At 43.3% G+C, this 26,636-nt stretch overlaps 2 protein-coding genes and 1 pseudogene across 2 annotated transcripts in view; 2 read left to right on the top strand and 1 right to left on the bottom strand.

The window, feature by feature from the left end:
* Nucleotides 1–11,409, top strand: part of LOC109468769 (dynein heavy chain 6, axonemal-like) — a 48,443-nt gene extending 37,034 nt beyond the window's left edge. The window contains exons 52-62 of the mRNA XM_019767090.1: nt 349–911; nt 1,647–1,827; nt 3,563–5,029; nt 5,552–5,666; nt 6,234–6,355; nt 6,929–7,186; nt 7,699–7,884; nt 8,063–8,123; nt 8,255–8,418; nt 9,453–9,675; nt 10,275–11,409. Coding sequence (XP_019622649.1) covers nt 349–911; nt 1,647–1,827; nt 3,563–5,029; nt 5,552–5,666; nt 6,234–6,355; nt 6,929–7,186; nt 7,699–7,884; nt 8,063–8,123; nt 8,255–8,418; nt 9,453–9,675; nt 10,275–10,378 — 3,444 coding nt within the window. The 3' untranslated portion in view covers nt 10,379–11,409. The remainder of the gene's footprint in view (nt 1–348; nt 912–1,646; nt 1,828–3,562; nt 5,030–5,551; nt 5,667–6,233; nt 6,356–6,928; nt 7,187–7,698; nt 7,885–8,062; nt 8,124–8,254; nt 8,419–9,452; nt 9,676–10,274) is intronic.
* A 599-nt stretch (nt 11,410–12,008) lies between these two features.
* LOC109468436 (serine-rich adhesin for platelets-like) lies at nt 12,009–17,817 on the top strand. The gene is made up of 5 exons (XM_019766682.1): nt 12,009–12,141; nt 12,291–12,352; nt 12,800–13,552; nt 15,024–15,242; nt 15,725–17,817. Exons 1-5 carry the CDS (start codon nt 12,009–12,011, stop codon nt 17,747–17,749), a joined length of 3,192 nt encoding a protein of 1,063 aa, XP_019622241.1. The 3' UTR covers nt 17,750–17,817.
* An 859-nt stretch (nt 17,818–18,676) lies between these two features.
* LOC109468434 lies at nt 18,677–21,489 on the bottom strand (annotated as a pseudogene).
* Nucleotides 21,490–26,636: the final 5,147 nt, after the last annotated feature.

Below are 26,636 nucleotides of genomic sequence, written 5' to 3'. Positions count from 1 at the left end.
TACTTACTCACATATTGTATTATATTTAATTGTCCATGACCTCTGACCTCCAAAACAGTATTATCTTGATTGAATACTTAATTATGCTTTGTACTTAAGTCTGTTGTAAGTTTATACTGTTAATTGATTGATTTTAGCTTTTGTCGTACTTGTTAGTTTATTGTATTAGTATGTTATATTGTGTGTGTTAATCTTTGTACTGTTTGGCACCCGAAATCAGCTATGCTGCCTGGGTGGTCAGTGTATTGTCGTGTTACAATTGAATTAAAATTAAAATAAAAAATAAAGTAAAAATCACAACACATGTACGCAGGGTTAAGTTTACTAAGTTTTCTATTGTATTTCCAGCTTGTAGATGGTTGGGCCCAGAGATGCGAGGAGTTGGAAATCCCTGTTTCACAGAACCTGTCCCTGTCCAGCGTCATGGCCGATCCTTACGAGATCCGTCAGTGGAACGTGGACGGGCTGCCACGTGACAACGTCTCCATCGAGAATGCCATCATGGTGACGCGCGGCCGGCGCTGGCCACTCATGATCGACCCGCAGGAGCAAGCCAACCGCTGGGTCCGAAACAAGGAGGCGCGAAACGGCCTCAAGATCATCAAGCTCACCGACAAAGACTTCCTGCGTACGCTGGAGAACGCCATCCGGTTGGGCATGCCCGTGCTACTCGAAGAGCTCGGAGAATCGCTGGATCCAGCGCTTGAACCGATCCTCCTGAAGCAGACCTTCGTACAGGGCGGAAGGCTTCTGATTCGTCTGGGAGACAGCGACGTGGACTACGACAAGAATTTCAAGTTCTACATGACGACCAAGATGGCCAACCCGCACTACCTACCCGAGGTGTGCATTAAGGTCACCATCATCAACTTCACTGTCACCAAGTCTGGCCTGGAGGATCAGCTGCTGGGGTACGTCTGGCAGATTTCATTTTTAATTTTTAGGTGCTTTGCTGTAAATGTTGGTATGTCATACATGTACAGTAAGTATACAATGTATCAGAAATGAAAAGTAGGTGTAACAGTGGGGTTCAAGCCCTATCAACTTAATGATCAAACTACAATGTACAATATAGTCTGGACCTTTTAGCCTTGAGATCAGTGAATTGGGTTTGTGGGTTCGAATCCTGGGTTCGAATCCTGACCTGAACTACACAGTGGTTCCCATGCCGAGAATCAAACCCAGGACATGCGGGTTAAACTAAAGCCACAAATCCTAATCCCTAGACTACATGGAGACTTTACTACTTGCAACCTCTGCATTTTACTAATCTTGAAGGACATGAACTTCTCTCAGCAACAGATGACAACTTGTAGCAGTTTTGAAAGCTAAACTTTGGTTGCTACTCCTTTCAAACTCAAAGAAGAAGACCAATGGCTGAAAATTAATTAACCAAGTGAACCGTGTGGTTGCAGAGATATGACCAGTGAAGTACATTGTATTTTTAACTTTCTCCCTGCTGCCTAACTCTATAACCAATACAAATTTGACAGTAATGGTTATGGAACATCATCAATCATCAAACATTGCCATCATTGTTTCAAAGAAAGAGGCAGAAAAGAATTATCTTAGAACAGCCAAAAAGGCAGCAAGTGAAACTGTTACAGAATCTGAAGATTAACTAACTGTAAACTGTTTGTTTGCAGAGATGTGACTAGTCTGGAGCGGCCTGACCTGGAGGAGCAGAGGAACCAGCTGATTGTGAGGATCAACGCCGACAAGAACCAGCTGAAGGCCATCGAGGACCGCATCCTCAAACTGCTGTTCCACTCCCAGGGTAACATCCTGGACGACGAGGAACTCATCAACACACTCAACGAAAGCAAGGTGGGGTCACGGCTGATACTGTATCATTGTATCTGTATATCTGTATCTGTATAGCCAGTATAACCGCCTTTCGGCGTAACACACCAGCTTTGCAGGCATTGTAAAATCATCTCTCTGAGAAATGTGACTGTAGTACAACTGGAGTACTAAATATACAATACTAGACCTTGCAGTCTCACTCTACTAGTCTGGTAGAGTAACACTCAACGAAAGCAAGGTGGGAGCACGGCTGTAACTTTATCATTGTAAAATCATCTCACTGAGAAAAGTGACTGTAGTACAACTGAGTTACTACAATGTATACAATACAAGACCTTGCAGTATCACTCTAATGTTACAGTTATTACTGTACTGGTACATTAAGACATGACTACACTTCCCTTGTGTGTGTGTGGTTTGTAGAATACAATAAGATTCTTAATGCTTATTAATATTATAATTATTACCTTCGCCAAGAAGGTTATGTTTTCAGGGGCGTTCGTGTATGTGTGTGTTTGTGTGTGTGTGTGTCTGTCTGTAAACACGATAACTTGAGAAGGCCTTCATGGATTGTCTTGATACTTGGTAGGTGGGTAGGTCTTGATGAGACCTCAAAATGATTAGATTTTGGACACCCTAGCGGCTTGTTATGGTACTGCAGCTGAACTTCCGGTTTTGATATCTCATGATCTAGACATGCTATGGTGATGAAATTTGGATGGTAGGTAGCTCTTGTGCTGGGGAAGAAGTGACGTGAGTTTAGGCCCCCTAGCGGCTTGCTCTGGAACTGCAGGGATATATTCTTGAAAATATTCAAAAGGGGATAACTCAAGAACCAGTTGACGGATCGTCGTGATTTTTGGTATGTAGGTAGCTTACGTGATGCTTGATATAATTATGTGACAATTATGCAAATATGGATGTGATTTGCATAATTTATGGGGAAATTCTATAAATCATCTGCATTCCATGATAGGACAATTGAAGCTTGTGACATTGGTAATTGACAACGAGAGAAACACAGGAAGATATTGATTATGTTAATAATGACTTAATTTGCATAATTAATGAGAAAATTTTATAATTATGTAATGATAACTGCCTGGAATTTCATACTTGTGGTATTTGAAAGTTAAATTGAGGTGAACATCATTAAACATAATTTATTCAAATCAGGACCTCATTTGCATAATTTATTAGGAAATGCTAGAATGCATTGTTTGTTAATATAAGACTGTCTTTTGGTTGAGATTATGATAAAATGATATAATTCATGAAAATTAGGTTCCTATTTCTTAAATCGGGGGAATAATCTAATGTATAATTTGTCAGTCATAAAGATTAACATCATTTGGCGAAGGTATGAGATCGGGGAACTCTAGTTTATAATAATATTAGATAGGAAGAACTATCAAGGGAGACTGTAAAGTGGTCACATTGACATTGGCCATGTAGTCACCAGCATAATGTAGGTTTCACTACTGCCATTCTTAGTGTATTAGCATGTAATATGATAACACAAACAAACAAACAGAGTCTATATATTAAATAAAAATAGTACCTTGCAGTTTCACTCTGGTGCATTGTGTTGTGACCAATTTTGCCTTATATGCATACTGATGTGTTTTTAAAATGGGGTACAAAGTGTCTGTCAAGTAATAATTGCTTTGAAATTCATAGATTCCATTACAGTACAAATGTGTGCCTCATCCGCATACTTAGGTAAAATAATAATTATTCTGGTTGCCCATGACAGGTGACATCTGGTGTGATCTCCACCCGGCTGGCAGAAGCAGAGGAGACGGAGGCTAAGATCACCACGGCGCGAGAGAAGTACCGTCCCGTGTCGGCCCGCGGCTCCACCATGTACTTCGTGGTGGCGTCCCTGGCAGAGATCGACCCCATGTACCAGTTCTCCCTCAAGTACTTCAAACAGCTGTTCAACATGACCATCGAACAGAGCGAGAAGAGCAACGACCTAGGAGTGAGGTTGACCACTCTTCTGGATCAGACCACCATCGCGATCTACACCAACGTGTCGCGCGGCCTGTTCGAGGTGCACAAGCTGGTCTTCTCCTTCATGCTGTGTGCGGAGATCATGCGGCAGGAGGGGACCATCAACGACGTTGAGTGGAACTTCTTCCTGCGCGGCGCCGGCAGCATGGACCGCACGCGCCCGGATAAACCCGACGCAGACTGGCTGTCGCCGCACATCTGGAACATGTGCTACGACATGCATGACCTTGTCCCGGCCTTCAAGGGCCTGACCACCGACATCACACAGACACCCATCTGGGTGAAGATCGGGCGGTTAGAGGTACGCTTGAACCCCAACGAGTGGGACGGGTACGGCCCGGAACCCCCGGCGTACGTCCCACCTGAGGAGGGGCAGGAAGCTGTACACGAGGAGGGCAAGGTCAAGGGTCATTGGAACGACCGGTTGACGAGCTTCCAGAAGGTCATCATGGTGAAGTGTTTTATGGAGGAGAAGGTTGTCTTCGCTGTGACCGACTTTGTGACGGAGAACCTGGGGAAACAGTTCGTGGAGAGCCCGCCGATCGACTTGGCTACGCTGTATCAGGACACGACACCGAGCGTGCCGCTCATCTTCATCCTCAGCACGGGTTCGGATCCCATGAGCGGCTTCCAGCGGTTTGCACGGGAACGCGGGTTCCTGAACCGCATCCAGGCCATCTCGCTGGGACAGGGACAGGGTCCCGTGGCTGAGGCTCTGATCGCGAAGGGTACGGAGCAGGGCGACTGGGTGTTCCTACAGAACTGCCATCTGGCGCAGTCCTGGATGTTACGGATGGAAGAAACCATCAAGGACATGCAGGAGAACGTGGACAAGTTACACCCCGACTTCCGCCTCTACCTGTCCTCCATGCCTGCCGGACACTTCCCGGTCTCCGTCCTTCAGAACTCGGTCAAGGTCACCAACGAGCCGCCCAAGGGCCTGAGAGCGAACATGCGGCGTGCGTTCACAGAAATCACCCCATCGTTCTTCGAGGAGAACATCCTGGGACAACAGTGGAGGAAGGCCATCTTCGGTCTTTGCTTCTTCCACGCCACCATCTTGGAGCGTAAGAAGTTCGGGCCTCTGGGCTGGAACATCAAGTACGAGTTCAGTGACAGCGATCGAGAGTGCGCCCTGCTGAATCTGCAGATGTTCTGTTCCGAGGGTTCCATCCCCTGGGATGCTCTCTTCTACATCACCAAGGAGGTGAGCTGTAATCTTCTCATCATCATAGACTAAGTCCTTTTTTATCCTGATGGACACTCTGTGAGTGTGAGCGACTAAACTTGCTCTACTCCTGCAGGGTTTGTCACAGGTCTCAGATGTGAAGACAGAATCTTCTACATTTGTACACTACTGACAAATACCACCAGTGTTTTTGACATATTCAACTTAGTGGTACTATTATGTATTATATCGTAAGTCTAACTTACATGTATAGAAGACAGATAAAAATCAATCCATCTCTTTCTGCGACAGTGGTCACAAGTGTATATCTTCTCCCAAACACACCGATTTTTGTCCTTCAAAGATGACAGATTAGGCAAAATTTTGTCTGTTGTGAGCAGCAAAATTCTGTCAAATGATGGAATGACAGACACTGCCTAGAACACCTAGTCCAGTAATATAGTATAATATGAAAATTAGTAGGGGGCATAAGGTAATGAGGTAATTGGTGACTACCTGCACATCAGTTTAACTTGAATGTTGTTTTGCTCAATGTTACAGATTACGTATGGAGGCCGTGTCACAGATGTGTGGGACCAGAGATGTCTGGGTACTGTTCTACAGCGCTTCTTCTCATCCAAGACTCTAGAGCCTGAGTACAAATACTCCACATCAGGTACTTTTAGTCTCTGTAATTCCAGTGTTACTGATGCCTGTAATCTCTCAAACTGTTTTCTACAGTTATTTTGAAAATTGCTAGATGAAGCACTTCTACATTGTATTTAGAACATTGCCCTTGTAGACTAGAGCATTTTACTTTATGTGCTGATGTTGGAATGATGGACATTTTTACCATCACCCTGATTCACCTATTCTGCAGTTTGTTTGCAAGTTACTAGATGGAGCAGTTTTATGGGCATTAGCTTTTTTTTGGAGACAATGTTGTTACAGTACTGTCTGCTTGTTGTAATGCTTACATTTTACTCATCACTCAGATCACCTATTCTGCAGTTTATTTGAAAGATACTAGATTGGGCAGTTTTACATGTATTTAAGACATAAAATTTTTAGCAGACTGGAATGTTACTGTGTTTTCTGCTTGTTGGAATCATCACATTTTACACATGACTCTGATCACCATTCTGTAGTTTGTTTTAAAGTTACTAGATGGAGCAGTTTTATTGAAGACATTACTGTGCTGTCTGTATGTTGGAATGATTGACACTTTACCCATCACCCACAGGAATCTACTACGCCCCTGAGACAGAGACTCTGCAGTCATACCGGCAGTACGTGGAGGATCTGCCCATCCTGGATGATCCTGAGATTTTCTGCATGCACGACAACGCCAACATCTCCTTCCAGGTCAGAACACCAGGATTTAAGATCTTCTAACATATATGTGAAGTCAATCCTCTGGTAGTAATCTGCATGAGGGCCACTTTCCCATTGGGACTGATTTTGGTAGTGCCTTAGATTACTGTAATTCACTTTATGCTGACAGTTGCAAAAGTTTGGAGTCTCAGAAAGATAGAATGAGGTGTTCATGGGATATGTTCCCTGTGGTGGCAGGTATACATGTAAGAGTCACTGCAAAAACCAGGAACACAAAACTACAGTAAAAAAAAATCAGGAATTACGGTATTTTACACAATACACATTCAAGCATTTAAGAATCCTGCAAAAATTGTCAGAAATCAGAATGAAAATTTACAGTTTAGCTTCTTTTGGATCAGTGTTAATGTTTAAAATACTAAGGCCACAAGTTGTCTTCTTGTTCTGAACACAAGGATACTAAAGTTTCCATTGTCTACATGTCTGTAGGTACAAGAGACAACAGTTTTAATATACCTCAATCCTTGGTTGATAACTCTCATATGTGAAGGCATGACTATTTCTCGTTCTTTACTAAGCTGTTTCCATTGTCTGTATCTGCAGGTACAAGAGACAACAGCTCTAGTCAGTACCGTCCTGGAGGTCCAGCCACGGTCGACAGGAGGGGGAGGGGGGAAGTCTGATGACGACACGGTGTACGAGCTGGCAGAGACCATCCTGGGGAAGCTGATGGACAACCTGGACGTGGAGAACGCAGACGCCTCCATGTTTGAACCAGACAAGAAAGGTCGACTGAACTCGCTGACTACCGTACTGGTACAGGAGGTCGACAGGTTCAACTCTCTACTCAAGGTCATCAAGGTAGGTACATTTTTGTACTGTAGTGGTTTAACAACATTGGTAAACATATTGTTTTTGCTCTGTTTCTTCTTCTTCCTCTTCTCCAAACCAATAAGGTCAATGACATGAACCAGATATCTGTCACCATGGTAACTAGTGTTAGGTTACATCATGTTAGCACGTCGGCAGAACGTACTGCGCCTGCGCAGAACTCTGGATTTTCGCGTTTTTTGTTGGATTTTTGGTCAACGTTGCATCAGAATTTTGCCTGTTGCAGAAGATATTTTTTTCTAACATAACATTTGAAAACTAATGTCAGAATGTTAACCTTATATGAGCAAATACAACCTCATATGAGACGTTCTTCTGAAGTGCTATGCACAATGCATTACGGGTTTTGTGCAGGTGCAGGTGCGTTCAGACGTGCTCATCATGTTACAATTTGATATTGCATTTTCAGGCAAAAAAATGTACATTTTGGGATTTGGTGAGATTGGTCTTAGAAATTTTCTAATCTGCACATTTTCCCCCAGAACTCGCTGAAGCAGCTACAGAAGGCCATCAAGGGTCTGGTTGTGATGTCAGAACAGTTGGAGATGGTGTACGTGGCCTTCCTGAACAACCAGGTCCCGGGACTGTGGGCCAATGCTGCCTACCCCTCACTCAAACCACTGGCCTCATGGGTACAGGATCTCATCTACAGGACTGCCTTTATTGATGTAAGTATGCCTGATAATACACAGATATATAGTGCAGCACATACAGCAAAATTGGTATTGATTATTATTGATGATAGAGACACACTGTTTTCAAACGGAAGCTTCAGTGGTTTCATGTCAAAACTAGAAATGTTTACTTCAAGAAATACTAAATGTTAAATGTTCTCTATTTTTTCAGAACTGGATCCGACAAGGCCTACCAAAGTCTTTCTGGATCTCTGGGTTTTTCTTCCCACAAGGTAAGATGTTCTATACATGTACTTGCTTCAATATTATCACTGTCAAGAAATCTGAAATTGGTGATCTGAGAAAAAATTTATAATGAAATTGTTGTCTTAACCAGAGCTTTGTTCTCTTCCCCACTGTTTAGGTTTCCTGACAGGCACACTTCAGAACTATGCCAGGAGGTATGACTACCCCATTGATGCCCTGAGCTTTCAGTTCAAGGTCCTGACTGCATACCGAGCACAGGCCGATGTCTATGAAGAACAGAAAAACCTACAGTTTGGAGAGGAGATGGAACTAGACAAGGAGGTAAGACTTTTCAATGTCCTGTGTTCATTTTGTAACTCTCAGATTTTACAGAAGTTTTGATACAGGTTCATTATCACTTGTCTGAAGGTCACTTTTGATTTAACAGTTACTAAAATCTGTTTATCCTGCTTCCCAAACCACAATTCACCTGCATTTCCAACAAAAGCTGCTAGGAGCCCAATTTGGCAAACTTACAGCTAATAGCCAAAAATCATAACAATGGCATGTCCACAACTTTAGATACAAAAATTGGAATCTCCAGTTCAGCACCAAGGAGAGATACCATGGAAAAAAACCTAACCATTTTTTCACATGGTCAAGACAGACAAACTCTTGTAGCTCAGTCTTGCTGGTAGACTAAACTTAGTTTAGTGACATCTCTTCCATATCTTTACACGTTAATTTTTGTCCATCAAAGATGACAGATTGGCCAACATTTTTGTCCATTGTGAGTGGCAAAAATTTGAAAGAAAGACAGACACTGGGCTAGAACACTGCTTGATGCTGAATTTGTGATGTGTTTTCCAGGCCACCATGACCAAAAATCTGAATGTTACTATTTCTTTACGGTTAATGCAGACAAAATCTTGTAGCTTATGCTTAGGTCACATTTCCAAACCGGGGCCCGGCCGGGCTGTTTGTATGAACGAAAAATTAATAATTCATATCAAGAATATACAGAAATAGTGCCAGTAATTGTTATTAACAACTTTTCTGTGTTCTGTTGTCTTTTTTGTCGTACTTTTCATTCCCAAAAGCTGCCCGGCTGGGCCCCGTGTGGGAATTGTGACCTCAGCATTAGTATTGAATTATTCTGTTAAGTCACAAAGGCAAGAACACTGCTTGATGCTGAATTTGTGTCATGTTTCCCAGATTGAGACGCATGAAGACGTTGTCCTTGTCCACGGCCTGTTCTATGTGTATTATGTGATAATTGTAAACCCTGCATCAATTCAGCGCTATAAAAGGCTGTGATTGCACGGGTAATGTTTGACCAATAAACCATTTATTATAAGTTGTGCTGTATTTTCCAGATTGATGCCCCAGAAGACGGCGTCCTCGTCCACGGGCTGTTCTTCGACTGCGCTCGCTGGGACGATGAGAACTGCGTGGTGGGAGACGCGCTGAAGGGCGAGATGAATGCCCCGTTACCCATCATGCACATGCAGCCCCGCATGAACTTCTCTCCTGACACCACCGACTACCCCTGTCCACTCTACAAAACATCGGCCAGGGCTGGGGTCTTGTCCACTACTGGTCAGTTAATAATTGTTTTTTGCTACATTTCTTCTTCTTCTTCTTCTGTTCCAAACACTTACCTCTGACCTGGCCAATGACCATTTGTTGACCATGGTAACTGGTGTTGGGTTACATGAGTTACACGATGTTGCAATTTTATCAGTAGGAGGGATTTATACTCCTGTCTGACCATATATTTTAAATTATATTCAATTATATATAGTGTTTGTATCCATCTTTACTTTTCAATTGGTAAATATTCCATCTCTTCCATTGCTTTTTGGTGAGAAATATATATATATTAAATGTGTTTGAGATATGAAGGGACGATACAATCATGATTTGAACATCATGTTCATGCATCAGTTTGTTTGTTTGTTTGTTTGTTTGTTTGTTTGTTTGTTTGTTTGTTTGTTTGTTTGTTTAGGACCTCCATTAGTGTGAATTTCACACTATTCTTCCTGGAGTCCGTAGTGAATCATCAGATAGTAGTAAAGTATTTGGACCATTGCACACGGGCGCAAGCCCCTACTCTTTTTCTGTTCAGCAAGCTGTCCCAAGTATGCAAATGAGCTTCATGCAAATTAACCAACCTGTCACATCCATTCCCCCCACAGGCCATTCCACCAACTTTGTTGTCCCCGTCTACCTTCCCTCGAGCCAGCCAGCTGACTACTGGGTCAGTATGGGAACAGCACTGCTGTGTCAGCTAAACGAGTAGATTGTGTGCTGTCAGCTTCCTGCCAAACTTTCAGCAAAAATGTACACTTTTTTGTGGTCGAAGAATCTTCATGATTGGTTCTTTATAATTTTGTAAATAGAAAAAGTGCCTCACAGCTGTTAAAAGTGCCTTAATTAAATATGAATTCCATTCCTGGTACATAGAATTCTGTTTATTGTACAAAGAAAGTGCCTGAGTATTGTGTTAGACATTTTGAGCCCTTTGTATATGTAATTCAGCACAATCTATGTAGAAAGGTAGACCTGTTTTGACTACTTGGGAACTGTGAAGTTGTATTTTTGTACTTGAATACATTTTGTGTTTTGATTGCAGTCCCACTATGTATACATTCAACTTTTCACAGATCACAAATTTCGGATCTCTTTACAGTAATAATATTGAGAAGCAAGTATAGAACAGTACATGTATTAGTGCCAAGGACTCATAGTAGAGGATATTAATGTTCTCATTTTCCAGAGAAAAATTCTAAAAACATTATGTTAAACCCCCAGTCATAAGCTGGAAGGTGAAGACTATGCATTCAATATAAAGTGTGCTGCTATCAGTGTGTTGATTATTATATTATTTACACATTTCAGGCTGTTTGAAGGATTATCTTTTGACTGCTGAAACGTTAGTGTTACATTAATGTTAGTTTATGATGAGTTGTGTGGTGTGTAATTCTATTTGGTATGTATCAATTCTGATTGGTTGTAAAATAAGCAAATACAAGTTGATTTTTGTTGTGAGAAGAGATATGATTGTCATTTAATGGTGGTGGGATTTTGTGTATATTTTTGATGTCAGCAAAATGAAACATTTTCCTGTTTTTTTCACACGTGTACTACTGGAACTGGAACACTGATTTACCTTTTGGTGTTTGTAGATTTGGTTCAACGTAGCACGTACTTGATGCTGGACTGTAAATGGTTTTGATGAAGAAAAGAATTCAATGTACATGTATTTTTCTGGTACACATTTCTTTATTGCTGCACTGTCAAGTTATGGTTGATTAAACTGGGATACTGTCAGATTGTGTGTGTGTTTATTTCCTTGTTTGTTTGTTTGTTTGCATTATGATGTAAACAGATGGTCATTCGTCATTCAGTGATTGGAGAAGATATTTATGATTCTGTTTCCAAAGATTGGCCTAGCTCATTTGCATGCTCCTACCTCAGTAATAGTATGGGTTGCCCCAAGTGTTATGATCACACCTTTTGCGCAGGTATAGAAAGGTACCTATGCTGCATGAACGCGTGCATTGAAGAAACTCACACTGTGTATTTCTTCACCTGTGGTACCCAAAGTTTACCTCCATACAGGTAAGGACTTCAATGTTTTTTGGGGGGGGGGATAGGGACGCATAGTCTTTAAAAAAGTAATTAATTTCCATACTATTACTGTATCATTTGTTCTCGAATGGTGCCCAATTCGGGGTCATCTAAGGTGACACAAAACGAACGCCTCCGCCCAACAATGCCTTGTTCTGGAACAACTTTCGAACCTAGCAACTGTACCGGTAAACATTGTAGACAAACCTTCACGGCGAACGCACGCGTTTCTTTCACGTGCCGTTTTGAGACCGTTTTCGTGAGATATCGTCAAGATTCTACATATTTTGGCGTCAAAAATGCCAAAACCAACAAAAGAGAAGACGTCCAGTGGCCATTTGGCGAAGGATCCCGCCAAATCGGCGATAAAGTCGACTAAACAGAGACACGGTCTTCACAGAGAAGATCTAGAGCAAAGAGATGAACAGAAAGGTAGGCAACATCACATCTCTATGTCAAATTCACCCGTACCCCATACATTCATCACTTATTACTATCGATATACTGTAACTATTACATGTTTTTATTGTAAGTATCAAAAGTATTCCTTTCTTAAACGCTGATTTGTCCTATTTCCCAAGGAACCGTTCATCCACGGCTTGTAGAAGAGACACAAGCTCTCTGTGCCCAGGCTGACAACAAGGTAACTACACTTACAGTCTCACAGTTTCAAATTTACCTTTAAAAAACAGACCGTAGTTCGTCCTCTGTTGGTACACGCTGGTATTAGATTGACAAGTTACCAACGAATATCCAATATGTTTGTTGTATGATTTAAAAAGCCATTTTTGTGATGTTGTTACGCACAGCATTCTCGCTTACGATACTAGCAATGTATAAGATAGTGAATGTGTACTTTAAACGTTATTCTGTAGCAATCACCTATGAACAATGTTGTTGTTCAGCACCAAGGACAGGATTATTCCCTAGTACGTAGATGTGTTGTAAGCACCAAGGACGTGTATTTTAACTGCAAGTAACAACATTTTCTATACTTTAACAATGCTGAAAGTTAATCAGTGTATATTCTTCTGTGTGATTTGATTTTCGCTAGTCTGTGTGTATTCACAAATGTATTTTATATTCACAGGCCAAAGTACCAAAGCGAAAGCACAGACATCGGGGGAATAAACCATACAAGTCGCAATGGCTGTCTAGTGATGAGTCCGAAGATTCTTCAGACCAAGAGCAGAGTCAAAGGCATAGCAGACATCACCACAAGAAGCACCACAAGACGTCTTCACGGGACAAGTCGTCTTCAACGTCTTCGGTTGCTCACCAGTCAAGGAAGGACAAGAAGCGGCCGTCTCCCCCACATGTTGTGCTGAAGTTACGGCGAGTGGCGTCCTCTCCTCACCCCACAGCCAAGGGGGTAGCCACCACAGGACGGCACAACAAAGAGTACGTCGTAATACACGGAAATAAGTCTAAGCCACAAATAGTTGACCATGGAGACACTGGTAGGCTGAAGTCTTCCACCTTAGACTTGGGGAAGTCAAGTCTTGAAGTGGGAAAAGACAGCAGACGTCGCATTTCTTACGAGGAGTATAAGACAAACCTCAAGAAGTCTGCTAGCCACAAGAGCAAGGTGGTGGCTGCTAGAGCAACTTTCGTACCCTCTGCGACCGCTCACACCTCCGAAGTCTCGGCTGAGACGAAGAGTGACACAAATGATCGCTGGAAGCTGAAAGCACGTCCGTTGGGTCAATCCGAGGAGCAGCGACTAGCAGAAGTCACGGCAAAGATCCGCGCCCGTACCGGGGCGATCTGTCCTCTCACGGCGGAGTGGTCACTCAAGAAGAAGCCGCTCTCTCAAACCCGCCCGATACCGGTCCAACCTCAGGCAGTTCCGCCCACAGAAACACGCCGTACTACCCACACTTCTTCCAACTTTGCTGCCACTGAAGGTGCGGGATCTACCCTGACTTATCCGGCTTCTGCTAGGGTACAAGGCAAGGCTATCACGCTCAAGTCACGCACGGGGATGACCCTCGCTGAGTTCGTCAAAATGACCAAGGAAAAGGGCGGGAAAGACCGGCTGTCCTGGTGGGTACGTCCCGGCCAGGACGGTATCTGGAGCGGGCGGGAAGAGGCCTTCTGGCAGCAGCCGCAGTACCGGATAGAGTCGGCTCTATTCCCGGGCAACCAACAGGTTAGCCACTCATGTCTTCTACAGTAAAGGCACCCAATGCAGTATTGGGGCTTGCAACCCCGAATTTTCAAAGTCAATATTCTAGTCACTTATCTACATACTGAGTTGAAACCACACTATCCCAATACCCTCGTGGAGAATACTCAAAATTCTGACGGAAAATGGTTACTGGAAGGGCCATTGGCTGATTTTTAGGGTACCACCCATAAAATAAAGGACTCATCTTGGGGCTTGTTTCTACAGCTTTAGATACACAAAGTATGATATACGGATTGAAATGTGCTAATGTGAAGCAGTATGTGTCAATATCATAAAGATTGCCTTATTCAGAATATTTCGTTTTGCTGCTCGGAAATCACATTGGATGCCTTTAAGAAGGCATTAGAAAACTTCTTGGATCGAAGTTTCCCCATACAATCGTTTTATACATTACGACTGAGACAGAAATACTATGCTGTCAAGTTCGTTTCAAATGCTACATCCATTCAGGTGTTTAACCATACTCGTTAGGAGCATCTTGTTTCAATGTAGTTCTTTGCTTCTCGCGTAACAGGTTTCCCGGACTGTTCAGTCATGCCACCCAGCGGCGACGGCTGTCACTGCACCATCTCATGACGTACCTCGGACGGAGAGCCAATCAGAACCTCTGACGTCACGACCTACACCTCTTGAGGTTCTACAGGTCAGACCTTAATCTCCTTAATCTAATCTTAATCTAATCTTAAGACTGTATCAATTTGCCACCCATTTGGGTGCAAATGGATACAGTCTGGCCAATGGATACTGCCTAGCCAGTTTGATACAGTCTTTTGCATCCACCTAAACATCTGCTTGGAGATTAGTTAGACCTCTCCCTAAGCTGACGACAAGACACGTTGATTCATTGTATTGATGACGATTTAGCCAATGGTCGATTGGAACGCAATTTTGAATCTGATTGCCTTACAGATGTGATTGACGTTAAACTTTGTTGTATAGAGTTAAAACTTTCGATCCAACACAAAAAGTTCTCTCACCTAGAGCTTTCGGCCAGTCACTGGTGAACTGTGTGACTGAGTGACTGGTCGAAAGCTCTAAAGTTTTAACTCTAAACATGTAACTACCAACATAGATGAACTTTCATGATAGTTAAACTTTGTTCTTGTTGTTTTTGTTGTTGCAGAGGGTGAGAGCCAAACATAAAGTCGGTCCCAAGGATAGTAAAGGCGAGGAGGTCGCTAAACGTCCAAACTCCCGTCCGTCCTGCGACCCAGAGCCTAAAGCCCGTCGTCATGGTAACGCCAATGGGATCAAACGTGCCGACATCCGCGGGAAGCAGGTGACGTCACGACCCAAACCTGTGACGTCACAAAGCAAACCTCTGATGTCACCGCCCACACCTGTGACATCACCACGCACATCCCTGACGTCACAAATCACATCTCCACAGGTCAGTTTTCTATCAATAACAATAAATAGTGGATACATTTTTATATTTCGTACTGTACGTTGTGAATTTTATTTTTTGATACATTGCAATAGCCGTCTTTATATAATCCCCAACATTTGTAACAAAACGAAAAATTGCGTTACTTCATGTCAGTGTCCTTACGTAGCAAGTGTGTCTGCATATGGGGTAACGTTAATGTTATTAATCTACATCCCCAAAACGGCCACAGTCACGTTAACGTCAGTTACGTCAGATCACTTAAAATGTTTTTTTTTTCAAGATTCCTTGACATCTATATGTACATGTGATGGTGATATCAAATGTTGAAGTACATTGAAACTTGTTTCGTCCCTTTTTACAAAAGGTAGCGGAGATTCCGTACCATTTATATGTGAAGGTAATATCAAATGTTGTTTGGTCCCTTTTTACAAAAGGTGGCGTCCTCGGACAACAACAACAACGCCCAGCTGCGGGTACCAGACGCTGACAGCCCGGCCGCTGAGCCCGCTAAACCCCGTGAACACTCGGTCTGGTCCAGCGACTCCGAGTCAGAGTCGGAGTCAGATGGCGAGTGCTGGTGCATGGAGTGTTTCAAGAGCCGCCTTATGGGCTGGGACGTTCCTCACGCCGACAAGTTTGTCGTCATGAAACAGGCAAGCTTACGTGAGAATCAGACAGCCACAGCAACACCGACAGCAGTGTCAGCAGTGGTCACGGCGACAGCAGAGGCCCAGGGTAGTGCCAAGATAGCAGGAATGACGTCTGTGTCATCGGAGATACCAACTCCTGAAGACAGACATGCTGCTGCCATGGCAACGATGGAATCAGCTATTCCAGAGACAGCATCTGCAGAAACACGGGGTCACGACAGCACCGGAACAGCAGTGTCGGCGCCTTTGCTTATGCCCGGAGAAGCTATCCTCTCGGACAGCACTGTGACAAAAACAGTGACGCAACCAATGTCGCAAGATGATCAGATCACCCTTGAGGAAGCGTTAGCAACCTTAGTGGCGTCAGAAAGAGAGGACAGTCCCAAAACAGCTGGAAAAGTATCCACAAAACGTAAGACACCAGCCCAGGAATCCTCAGAAGTGAAGAAGAATACAGAAGGGACGTCTTCATCGGGGTCCCAGGAGGAATGGTTCAGGGTCTTTCTGGATGGAGCGTTCGGTGACTTCCGCCCGGTGTCTCCAACGGGCTCTCTTCACTCCTCCTTGTTTGGGTCTTCCAAGTCCGAACTTTCACAAGAGGAGACAGGAAGCGCTGGCAACGGGAAGGTCCGCTCATCAATAGAAAGCGCACTGAGCAGTGCCTCTAGCGCCCAGTCCAGCAACGACACAGGCGACTCAAACGGCAAAATGACTGTCTCTAAGAAACGTGTACAAAGCAGCTCAGACACCAGCTCTAGCAAAGGCGGGCGAGACAGTGCCAGTACCACAACGACCTTGGGATCCCAGGCAAGCAGCGACAAATCACGTCGCCCTGGCAAAAGGATTGGTTCAAAGAAACAGGCTCGAAGAAGCTCAGATACCAGCTCTGACAAAACTGGGCGAGGTTACAGTACCAGCAGTACCACAACGCCCTCAAGCGCCCTGTCTGACAGCGACAAGTCTAGACGTGATGGACAAAAGTCTGGATCTAAGAAGCGGGCTCGAAGCAGCTCGTCAGATACCAGCTGTAGCAAACGTGGCCGAGCCAGTACCGGTACTAGTACCAGTACTTCCACCAACTCTCTGACAAGAAACGACAAGAAGTCTCGTCGTGCTGGCAAAAAGACTGCTCCTAAGAAGCGGGCAAGAAGCAGCTCAGATGGCAAGAGTGCACGTACCCGAGGCAGGGCCAGCATCAGTACCTCCTGCCTCCCGCCAAGCAAAAAGAGGCGGACTGCAAACAGCCCAGACATCAAGCCGTACAAAACCACACGCGCCAAACCGCCAGATCAGAACAAGCTGATCTCGATGTACTACAGCTGCGAGCCCATCGACTTCTTCGCGCCCGACGAGAAGCGAGACGACGGGGAGGAAGGCTACGAGACGCCGTGGAACTTCGGCGTCACCCCTAACCTCTCGCTGAGCCGCTCCGAGGGCGGGCTGTGGCACTCCTGCAAGCCGGTGAGGAGCCTGAGCAGGCCGCCGCCTCTCCCTCCTCCCCTGTACCGCCCCCGCCCGCCGTGGCTGGAGGACGTGGAGGACAGCCCTCCCCCGACCAGCCCGGGCTCACCGCGCCACCCAGACTACCCGCTTCGGTTCGGGGCCACCGGGAGGAGCAAGCCGACGCGCTTCTACACGACACCATATCGCAGAGTCGGAGTTCTCGAGCATGTCGGCTCCCCGCTACAATCTACATCTACGTGCCCCGACCACATGGTGGCCAGGTATCAGAACTATCTCTGGATCGAGCCTTATGACTGGAGCGGAACAGACATGTGTGACATGTTCGACGCCACAGAACTGCGATAGGAGACATGTGCGACATGTTCGACGCCACAGAACTGCGGTAGGAGACATGTGTGACATGTTCGACGCCACAGAACTTCAATAGGAGACCTGTGTGACGACAGAACGTTTTGTTTTCTTATTTTAAATTTGATATTCTTTGTCGTCTACTTGTATGTTCATTCATTCCTGTATGACCACAAAACCATTGTATTTAGTATGAAACATACTGGCTATCAAATGCATGCAGAACAAAAAACACAGCTTAAAGGTGTCCTAAATATACCCTCTATCTCTATCATAATATGACAAATCTGTAGAATGAACTTGTACGTTTATTTTGTTTTATTTCGTGATCAGTCAGTGATGAGGTACCACACATTGTGTAGTGTCAGTGGTGTGGTCGAACTGAGTGTGATTGTAAATGTTTGGAATAAACATTTACGTGCGTGATTCATTTGTGGTATATTTTACTGTAAGGAGACTCAAAACAAAACTATATCTCAACTTACCAGCAAGTACTAGTATTATATTTTGGGTTATAATATTAGTTATGATCACTGCACTGACTCTGAAAGGTTTATTTGTTGCCTGGTTGCTATGGTGCCTTGTTTCTGAAACATCAGTGCAACATCAGAAATCCACTAACAATAACAACTGAACTCTGATGTTTCCTTGGCATTTTACTAATTGTGGTAGAGTTCACATTTGAATTGCCACGTTCTAAAGGACTAGCACATCAAAATCTCACTTTGTGACACAAAAAGGCGTCGAGCTAATGCAGCTAATCTGTTGTTCCTCTATCCAATTACCAATCTTCCTCCTTTCAAAATGCTGTTGGCTATGAGGATTACATAGATAGACATTAAAAGCATGGTTACTATTTCAATCATTCTAACGCTAACACACTCCCACCACAGAAATGTACAGCACAATAGCATACAAGTCATGTCATGGATCTGGCCCTGGGTCTTCGTCGTAGGTTACTGCGTACGGCTGAAGCTGTGGTCCTGGGTCGTCATCGTGGGTCACCGCATTCGGCTGAAGCTGTGGTCCTGGGTCGTCATCATAGGTTACTGCATACGGCTGAAGCTGTGGCCCTGGGTCTTCATTGTGGGTCACTGCATATGGCTGAAGCTGTGGCCCTGGGTCTTCATCGTAGGTCACTGAGTAAGGCTGAAGCTGTGGTCCTGGGTCTTCATTGTAGGTCACTGAATATGGCCGAAGCTGTGGCCCTGGGTCTTCATCGTGGGTCACTGCATATGGCTGAAGCTGTGGCCCTGGGTCTTCATCGTGGGCCACCGCATTCGGCTGAAGCTGTGGCCCTGGGTCTTCATCGTAGGTCACTGCATACGGCTGAAGCTGTGGCCCTGGGTCTTCATTGTAGGTCACTGAATATGGCTGACGTTGTGGCCCTGGGTCTTCATCGTTGGTCACTGCATACGGCTGAAGCTGTGGACCTGGGTCTTCATCGTGGGTCACTGCATATGGCTGAAGCTGTGGCCGTGGGTCTTCATTGTGGGTCACCGAATGCGGTTGAAGCTGTGGCCCCGGGTCTTCGTCGTTGGTCACCGATACCGAGTCGTCGAAAGAGGTCTTTGCATACGGCTGAAGCTTGCCATCTTCCCCATTCCCTGTGACACCATCAGCATAGGTCACTGCATACGGTTGAATGGCGCTGTTGTCTTCCGATGTCTGGTCATGAGTAGAAGTCGGTCGTCCATCTGTAGCTGTGTTTTCTTCAGATGCTGGCAGATCAGCGACAGAGTAGACCACTGCATACGGTTCAACGTTCTGAGAAGATGCTCCGTTCGGTGCATGTTGTTCGGTGACGCCTCTTGCAGTGTTGTAGAGGGAGATGGCAACTGCTAATGCCAACAAAAAGAGGAGCGGCACAGCAACAGCAGTGATCATAGAAACCAGGTAGGACCTGTTGTCGTCATTTTCGCTCTCTGAGTCTCCGGTAAGCAAAATGACATGGTTCACTTCTGTTGTATACTCAGAGACTGTCACATTGTTTCTGTGTGGGTACATGGTATCTTTGTTGTCTTCAGTGGGGATCGTCTCATTGTACGCGAGTGTGTTTACGGATAAAACGGTTGCTCCAGGGACCATGCTTGCAGGAGATTCTGAGAGGTACATGTCACATATTCCACCAGGCCCCTTCCTTTGGCGAGACCTGTTTAAATCGACATCCTCTCTCAAGGTGGTGAGGAGAGTACCGCACAGTTCGGCCGGTGCAGCACACTTGAGAGACTCGGGTTTTGCAATGACGTCAAGGTCCGGCAGGTTGCAGATAAACCACGCTAGACTCTCGTTACAGTGTAGCTCGTTGCCTCCTATCCTGAGACGTAATCGCTGGCTTTCGTTCAGCAAAGACACTTGGTCATCGATGGTTGTGATGCGGTTTCTTGTAGGAACGCAAGCCTGAGAGCTTTAAGCTGGAGGAGTGCGGCCACAGGCACATACCGAAGGTGATTGTGGGATAGCGACAGAGTAGTAAGGCTATGTAGACCTCGGAATGCATTCTGGGATATGTGGAAAATCGCATTCTTCTCCAAGCGCAGGGTGTTGAGTGTCTCCAGCCCGAGAAATGTATCAGACTCTGTAGATAAATATAAAAGAATCCATGAAGACCATCAAAATTGTTGACCAAAACCAAAATACAACAAGAACAGCCCACATTATTAAATATCATCACAATCTACCAACAGACTCTTGACTTCTTGGATATCCCCCATATAGTATCAGAAAACACAGACAGCGAAAACAATGTCTCCGCTCAATTAATTAGTTGGAAGATTTTCACACAAAATATCAGATAAAGAGGTACGATTATGATACTTCATTGGCATTAATAGGCCAGAACCTACGGATATGTTGGGATATGCTGTTTGGAACTAGAACGGTAACTATTATATGTTGCTATAGATGAACATTGTTGCACATATATGAATGGTTTATTTGCATTAAAACACAACAACACTGTCCCAAAAAATGGCAGCCAGAGGCTGAATTGACATTGGAACATCACATTTATAGTATAAAACGTCATATTAAGCGATTAAAATAGGAATAAACCATTACATAAAATGTATATAAAATATTGTCAACGACGTTTCAAGTGCAGATTAATATCATAGCAGATAACAACACAGACGGACACTAGTAACACTAAAATAAGTCTTAGGTTAAAAAAAGTGACAGTGTTACATATTAAGCAGGCGGATCATGAAGGGAATGGCACTATTCTGGTAACGATATGTTATATCTGATAACGGTATACATCACACGGTATAAAAACTCCATCTCAACTTACCTAGGCTGGAGATTCGATTGTCATCAAGGCGTAGCAGCCAAATCTCTGAGAGACCTCGGAAGGCCCCTGGCTGGATCACGGAGACGTTTGACTGCGTGATCTGAAGTATACCAACTTCTGCGGCGCTAGCGAAAGACCGTTCGAGGATAGTAGAAGAGCGGAGATGCTTGATGAGAATTTCTCGCGTGCTTCTCTCAAAGTCGGTCGGTATGGCGTCAAGACACACAGGGAAACTGTACGTTCCTCCGTGACCAAGCCAACTGCAGTACGAACCCTTCGCGTCTTCTCCCGGACAGTGACACTTCACTGTGCGAAGTCTTACTAGCTGTCTTCCGGTTCTTCCCTTAACGTACTGACAGCTGGATGGACATCGCGAGAAAGCCTCGGGGCCAACATACAGATAGAACAAAACCAAGAGCACAAGGAGCGTCTTCCCTCCGGCCATTCTAATCGCAGGTAGAAATGTGTTCTGATATGTCTCAGTGCAAAACCTCACATATGTACAAGAGCCGCTTGAATATTAATTTCATTTGTTACATAAAGGTTTATAATCTGGGTCAGTTGTCAATAAAGTTTTGGATTAGTCTGAAAAAATTGCAGATGCTTGATGCTTTTTCTTTCATTTTAGATGTTTAAATATTGCGAAGAAAAGGTTTGCGAAGATTTTTATTTGTCTCAAAAACCTTTAATCTAAACATTTAAATGTTATGATACCAGACTAAGCTGGTGTGTTTTGCCGAGTGGCGGTTATACCGGCTATACAGATACAGACTAGGAATGCTTAAAGCTATAGCGGTGCCTATAGAAGATACGAGATGAAACGTATATGAAGCAGTGTGGATCATCTTGTTCCTACGCTTATATCATACCCGGTCCGGAACCCGTTATCGAACGCTTCCATGGCTTCCATAAAATGATTCGAACGCGTTTCGTCCTAACCGCGTGCGCCCCTTTCGAAAATTCGAATACAGAATCCGGACGTTGGAACTGATGTTGTTGCATTTGAGGGTTTAGGGGCACCAACTTTTGGCTCATCTTGCATTGAAAGGCGCGTTTTCTTGGGTGGGTATGATATAAATAAAATACAACACGGTGTATTCCGCATCGCCCTCGGTCCCGGCCCTCCCGCGAGTCGGATCGCCCTGCGGCCGTCGGGCGATCCGACCCGCGGGAGGGCCGATACCTCGGGCGATACGGAATACCCCGTGTTGTATTCTATATATATTGAACACGGGAAGAAATGTGCTGATATTTGTCAAAAAGGAAGAAGCACCTAAATTTGCCAAAATTTTGTTCGTTATATAAAAGCTCATAATCTGGGTCATTTACAGATTGGTCTGAAGGAGCTCCTATTTTTTCATTTTTGATGAAACGTGTTTATGCGCGCCTGATTAAAAGTAGAAATGCACTCTGATGTTTTTATGCCTAATCTCACAAACGTCATGTACCTAGATACATTATATGCATGTAATTTGTCATGCAAAAGCTCCTACAGATTGGTCTGAAAGAATTGCTCATGTTTTCATTTTGGGCATTATGCCATACTGATTGGATCGTACTCATGGGTGACATCTTCTGACGAGTTGCCTTCGTTGTGAAATCGTAGGGAAAGCTTACTCTCCAAGCAGAGGTTTGGGTTTTGGGGATATTTTTAGCGTGTTTTTAGGCTTTTATATCGGGGTTTCTCTTTTGCACTGAATTTTTTCCCCACCAAACCCAACAAAAATTCAGTGCAAAAGAGAAACCCCGATAAAAAAAGCCTAAAAACACGCTAAAAATATCCCCAAAACCCAAACCTCTGCTTGGAGAGTAGGGAAAGCTCGGTTGAACGATTTTGCCACCTACTAGCTAGATCTAGAACTTATCTGCAAAGTGTCTAATATGCAATATATAGTATTTTATGTAGGGGGATATAAGGCTTAAAACCGCATCACCCTTGCTCTCGGACTAACTAAACGTAGTGCCAACTAGAAAGGTAACATTTTTAAAGCAAATCCATCTTAAAGGAATGTTTGGCTGTAATCGGATGGCGTTCAGCACCAAGGACAGATATTTCACTATCCAAATACTAAGTATGGTGACCAGGGACAAGAGTTTTTGGCTATTTGAAGCTTATTTTCAGGAACAGGAATGTTTGGCTATGTGTGGATGGCGTTCAGCACCAAGGACAGACACTACACTACAAATTTTAAACTTACATTTTTGACATGTCCTTCTATTTCCCTTCCATGAGAGTGTTTGCATCAATATTCTACCGAGTTGCAAACCACGTTTTCTTTTTAAACATGACACAAAGAAAGAAAAAGACAAAAAGTGCGCTTCCATCGAGAAATAACTGCATTATCTTTATTCAAATTTTGGCTGAGGACTAACAGGTGGGAACTACCCATGAGGCCATGCAAACTCAGAAGTTCCAAGATGGCGGCTGAACATGGAGCGGCAGAAACTTGTTGATAAAATTCGTCTCTGGAAGACGAGAAACGTCTGATTTAGGAGGTGAGTAGTGGGTAACTTTGTTCTCTGTATCCTTTTGGCCACTTTTGAACAGTCTCGTGTGGAAAGACGCCGTAACACCACAGAAATATGACCGAGTTTTTCAGCATGTGGCGTGGCATACACGAGGGTGCATAAATTATGATAATAGAGTTTGACCATTTTACATGGTCTGGCCGTGATTTTTTTACATCCATGATTTACTTTGTTGTATAATTTCAGTGTTCATAATTTTTTCTTGCAATGCATGTAACGTTATAATTTTAATAGCTTTTTAGGAATGTAGAATCTTGTCAAACAGCTTTTCCCCCATGATGTTCTGTCAACATGATCTGTGCTTGAAAATTGTTGAAATTCTGTTTGAAATGAATTTGATGTGTTGTTGGTTACTGTTTTGAACTACTGACTAGTGTAGTAGATTGTATTTTATGCCAACTTTAGATGCTGTATAATGTAATTATTTCTCTGTTGTTGACTATGATAGTATAATATTTCTGTACCTGGCAATGTTCCGTCAAAATATGTGTGAACTTGTCGTATGGATTATTTTGATGTGGAATTTTCTGTGAGATGTATTTTTATGTGATTGTTGTTTGGTCATATTTTGTCAACAAATGTTGTTAATATTAGATTGTATGGTGTATCTTGTTTCATGACATACATGTTCTATGACTTCTTCTTCTTTTGTATGTAAGACTTGTTGTATGTAAGTTTGGCCTGTGATTTTTCTGAATGTGTATTTCTTTTACACCCTAGGTTTGGGAAGCTGATGCTGTATACCTGACCATGTGGGACCTGTCCATGCTCCTGTGTGTGCTGTGGGAACTGTGAGCTGACGTATGTGCTCTGTGAATATTGTTGGTGTTTGTAAATTTGGCCTGTGATTTTACTGAAAGTGTTTTTCTTTTACATCCTAGGTTTGGGAAGCTGATACTGTATACCTGACCATGTGGGACCTGTCCATTCTCCTGTGTGTGCTGTGGGAACTGTGAGCTGACATATATGTTCTGTGGATATTGTTGGTGTTTGTAAATTTGGCCTGTGATTTTACTTAATGTGTTATTCTTTTACACTCTAGGTTTGGGAAGCTGATGCTGTGTACCTGACCATGTGGGACCTGTCCATGCTCCTGTGTGTGCAGTGGGACCTGCCAGCTATCCTGTGTACCTGTCCATATACCCAGAGGACCCCTTTCATGGAGGATTTGCCTGTGTTTCTGAGGGACTTGTCATCAAGCTATGAGACAAGAGAACATCGGACTAAAACTGTGAGTGTGCTTTTCTTTATAGAACTCTTTCAAGAATGGGGTCTGCATGCCGCAATGCGCAATTAGTCGTAAGTTTTTGCATGATGTGAAGCCGGGTTGTTCTGAATAATGTAATCTGTGTAAAATGTCCAGTCAGAAGAATTGAAGCATCGATGCTTTGCAGAGTTTTGTACCTTATCATTTTAATTTTGCATAATTCAAAGCCAAACAACTCAGATTTAACATCAGATGCAATCTATCCATTCTGCACAAATGAAGAGTAAATCGTGGTCGCTGCCTTCCTGAACTTATCGTAAAGCGCGATCGGGACCTCTTATGCAGACCCTTAGAAATGACAATGAAAGATGTCAGGAAAGGGCTTATTTGTGATCCTCTGAATTTTAGTTCCTACTTAATACCATTGTTGAAACTGGCCCTCTCTGCTATTTGTTGTCATTTCTGAAAGAGTTCACATTTACTAACATCTAGTTTAAGGTTGTGACTAACATTTCATTGCTGCTAGATATGCTGGAGAACACAGTACATTTTCCTATTCAAGAGAGCACTTGAAATATTGTCGTTGTTTCAGTCAGTATAGCAATGGGATAATGTTTTCAGAAGAATTTGTGACCAATCTGTTTTCCCTGATATCCTCTTCTTCATAATCCACATCCCTTTACAAAAACCATGATTTCTGAAATAATTAGTAAAACAACGTAAAAAAAGCAAGATTATTTTTATGTATATGAACATAATTTACAAATTAAAACACAAGAGATTCCACAAAGATTTTAAATAATGGGAACCATATAATCTGTACAATTTTCTAAGTGATGGAGTGGATTTCAGGGAAAATACTTTGGTCACACAATGATTGTTGGAAATATATCCTATTTCTTTACAGAAAATGGAAAAGGCAATGTTGTGCTTTCTTTCTGTAGAGTGAATGTACTACAGGTAAGCTGTGTGTGATGTTTGGAAGAGAGGAATTGAGTAATAAGGAATCAGCAAAATAGAATTCCATTCTGTTTATTTTGCAAGGATTGAATAAGTTGGCTTTACTTTAAATGTAGTTATGTCATAGATAGTTTAGCTTAACCAAGCCTCAAAATTAAAGTTTTTTCCTATTGTCCCAGCACTGTCCCGAACATAAATTTCAATTGTCCCGAAGTGAGGATGAACTATCCCAACCTGTTTTTCAGCAAATGAACTTGAAGTCATCTTTATTCTGGTTACGTTCTGACTTCCAGACATCGATGCTATAATTGCAGAGTAAACAGTTAATTTTGAAGAGCTTTTTCCAGAGCTAAACAAAAGAAGGGCTGACATTCTGATGTTGATTATTTTTCTATTGTCCCAAAGATGTCTGAAATTGTCTTTTTAGTTAATTTCGAGCCCTGATAACATTAAAAAAACTGTAGACGAAGTTCCAGTGAGGGTTGATAAAAGTCCAGTGTCCAGCAGGTACGGTCGTGATGGTGAGGCGGATCTCTGCGAAAGATTACATTCTGAAACATTAATAAGAGGATTACATTCTCTCAAGCGGCTTAAAATTCAACTGTAGTCATGTCTTAGGTAGTATAGCTAATAGGTACTGAAAACAGACAGTTGCAGTGAGAGGTTTACACATTTTCAAGCGTTCCACTTGAAATTTAGCCTGCATTTAAGTTGCAGAAGAACTTAAAGATACAGACTGTGGCATTGAGAGGTTGACACATTACGTAAAAGCTTCTACTTCTATGTGAAATGTAGCCCGGAAGTTCGGTACTAGTTAATCTTCATGGAAATTAAACTTTAGAGCAAAGAGTTGTAAGGAAAAAATGGGTGTAGTTTTGCTGATTCCTGTTGAAGTA

Source organism: Branchiostoma belcheri, unplaced genomic scaffold, assembly GCF_001625305.1.
Source record: "Branchiostoma belcheri isolate BF01 breed outbred unplaced genomic scaffold, Haploidv18h27 scaffold2, whole genome shotgun sequence".
In the NCBI taxonomy this organism is placed as follows: domain Eukaryota; kingdom Metazoa; phylum Chordata; class Leptocardii; order Amphioxiformes; family Branchiostomatidae; genus Branchiostoma; species Branchiostoma belcheri.
This window is presented reverse-complemented; position numbering and strand designations above follow the sequence as displayed.

Coding starts and splice junctions, on each gene's coding strand:
- LOC109468436 (XM_019766682.1), top strand. CDS start 12,009: ATGCCAAAACCAACAAAAGAGAAGACGTCCAGTGGCCATTTGGCGAAG. Junction 13,553..15,023: donor CGATACCGGTCCAACCTCAG/GCAGTTCCGCCC, acceptor TTGTTGTTGCAG/AGGGTGAGAGCCAAACATAA. Junction 15,243..15,724: donor TGATGTCACCGCCCACACCT/GTGACATCACCA, acceptor TTTTTACAAAAG/GTGGCGTCCTCGGACAACAA.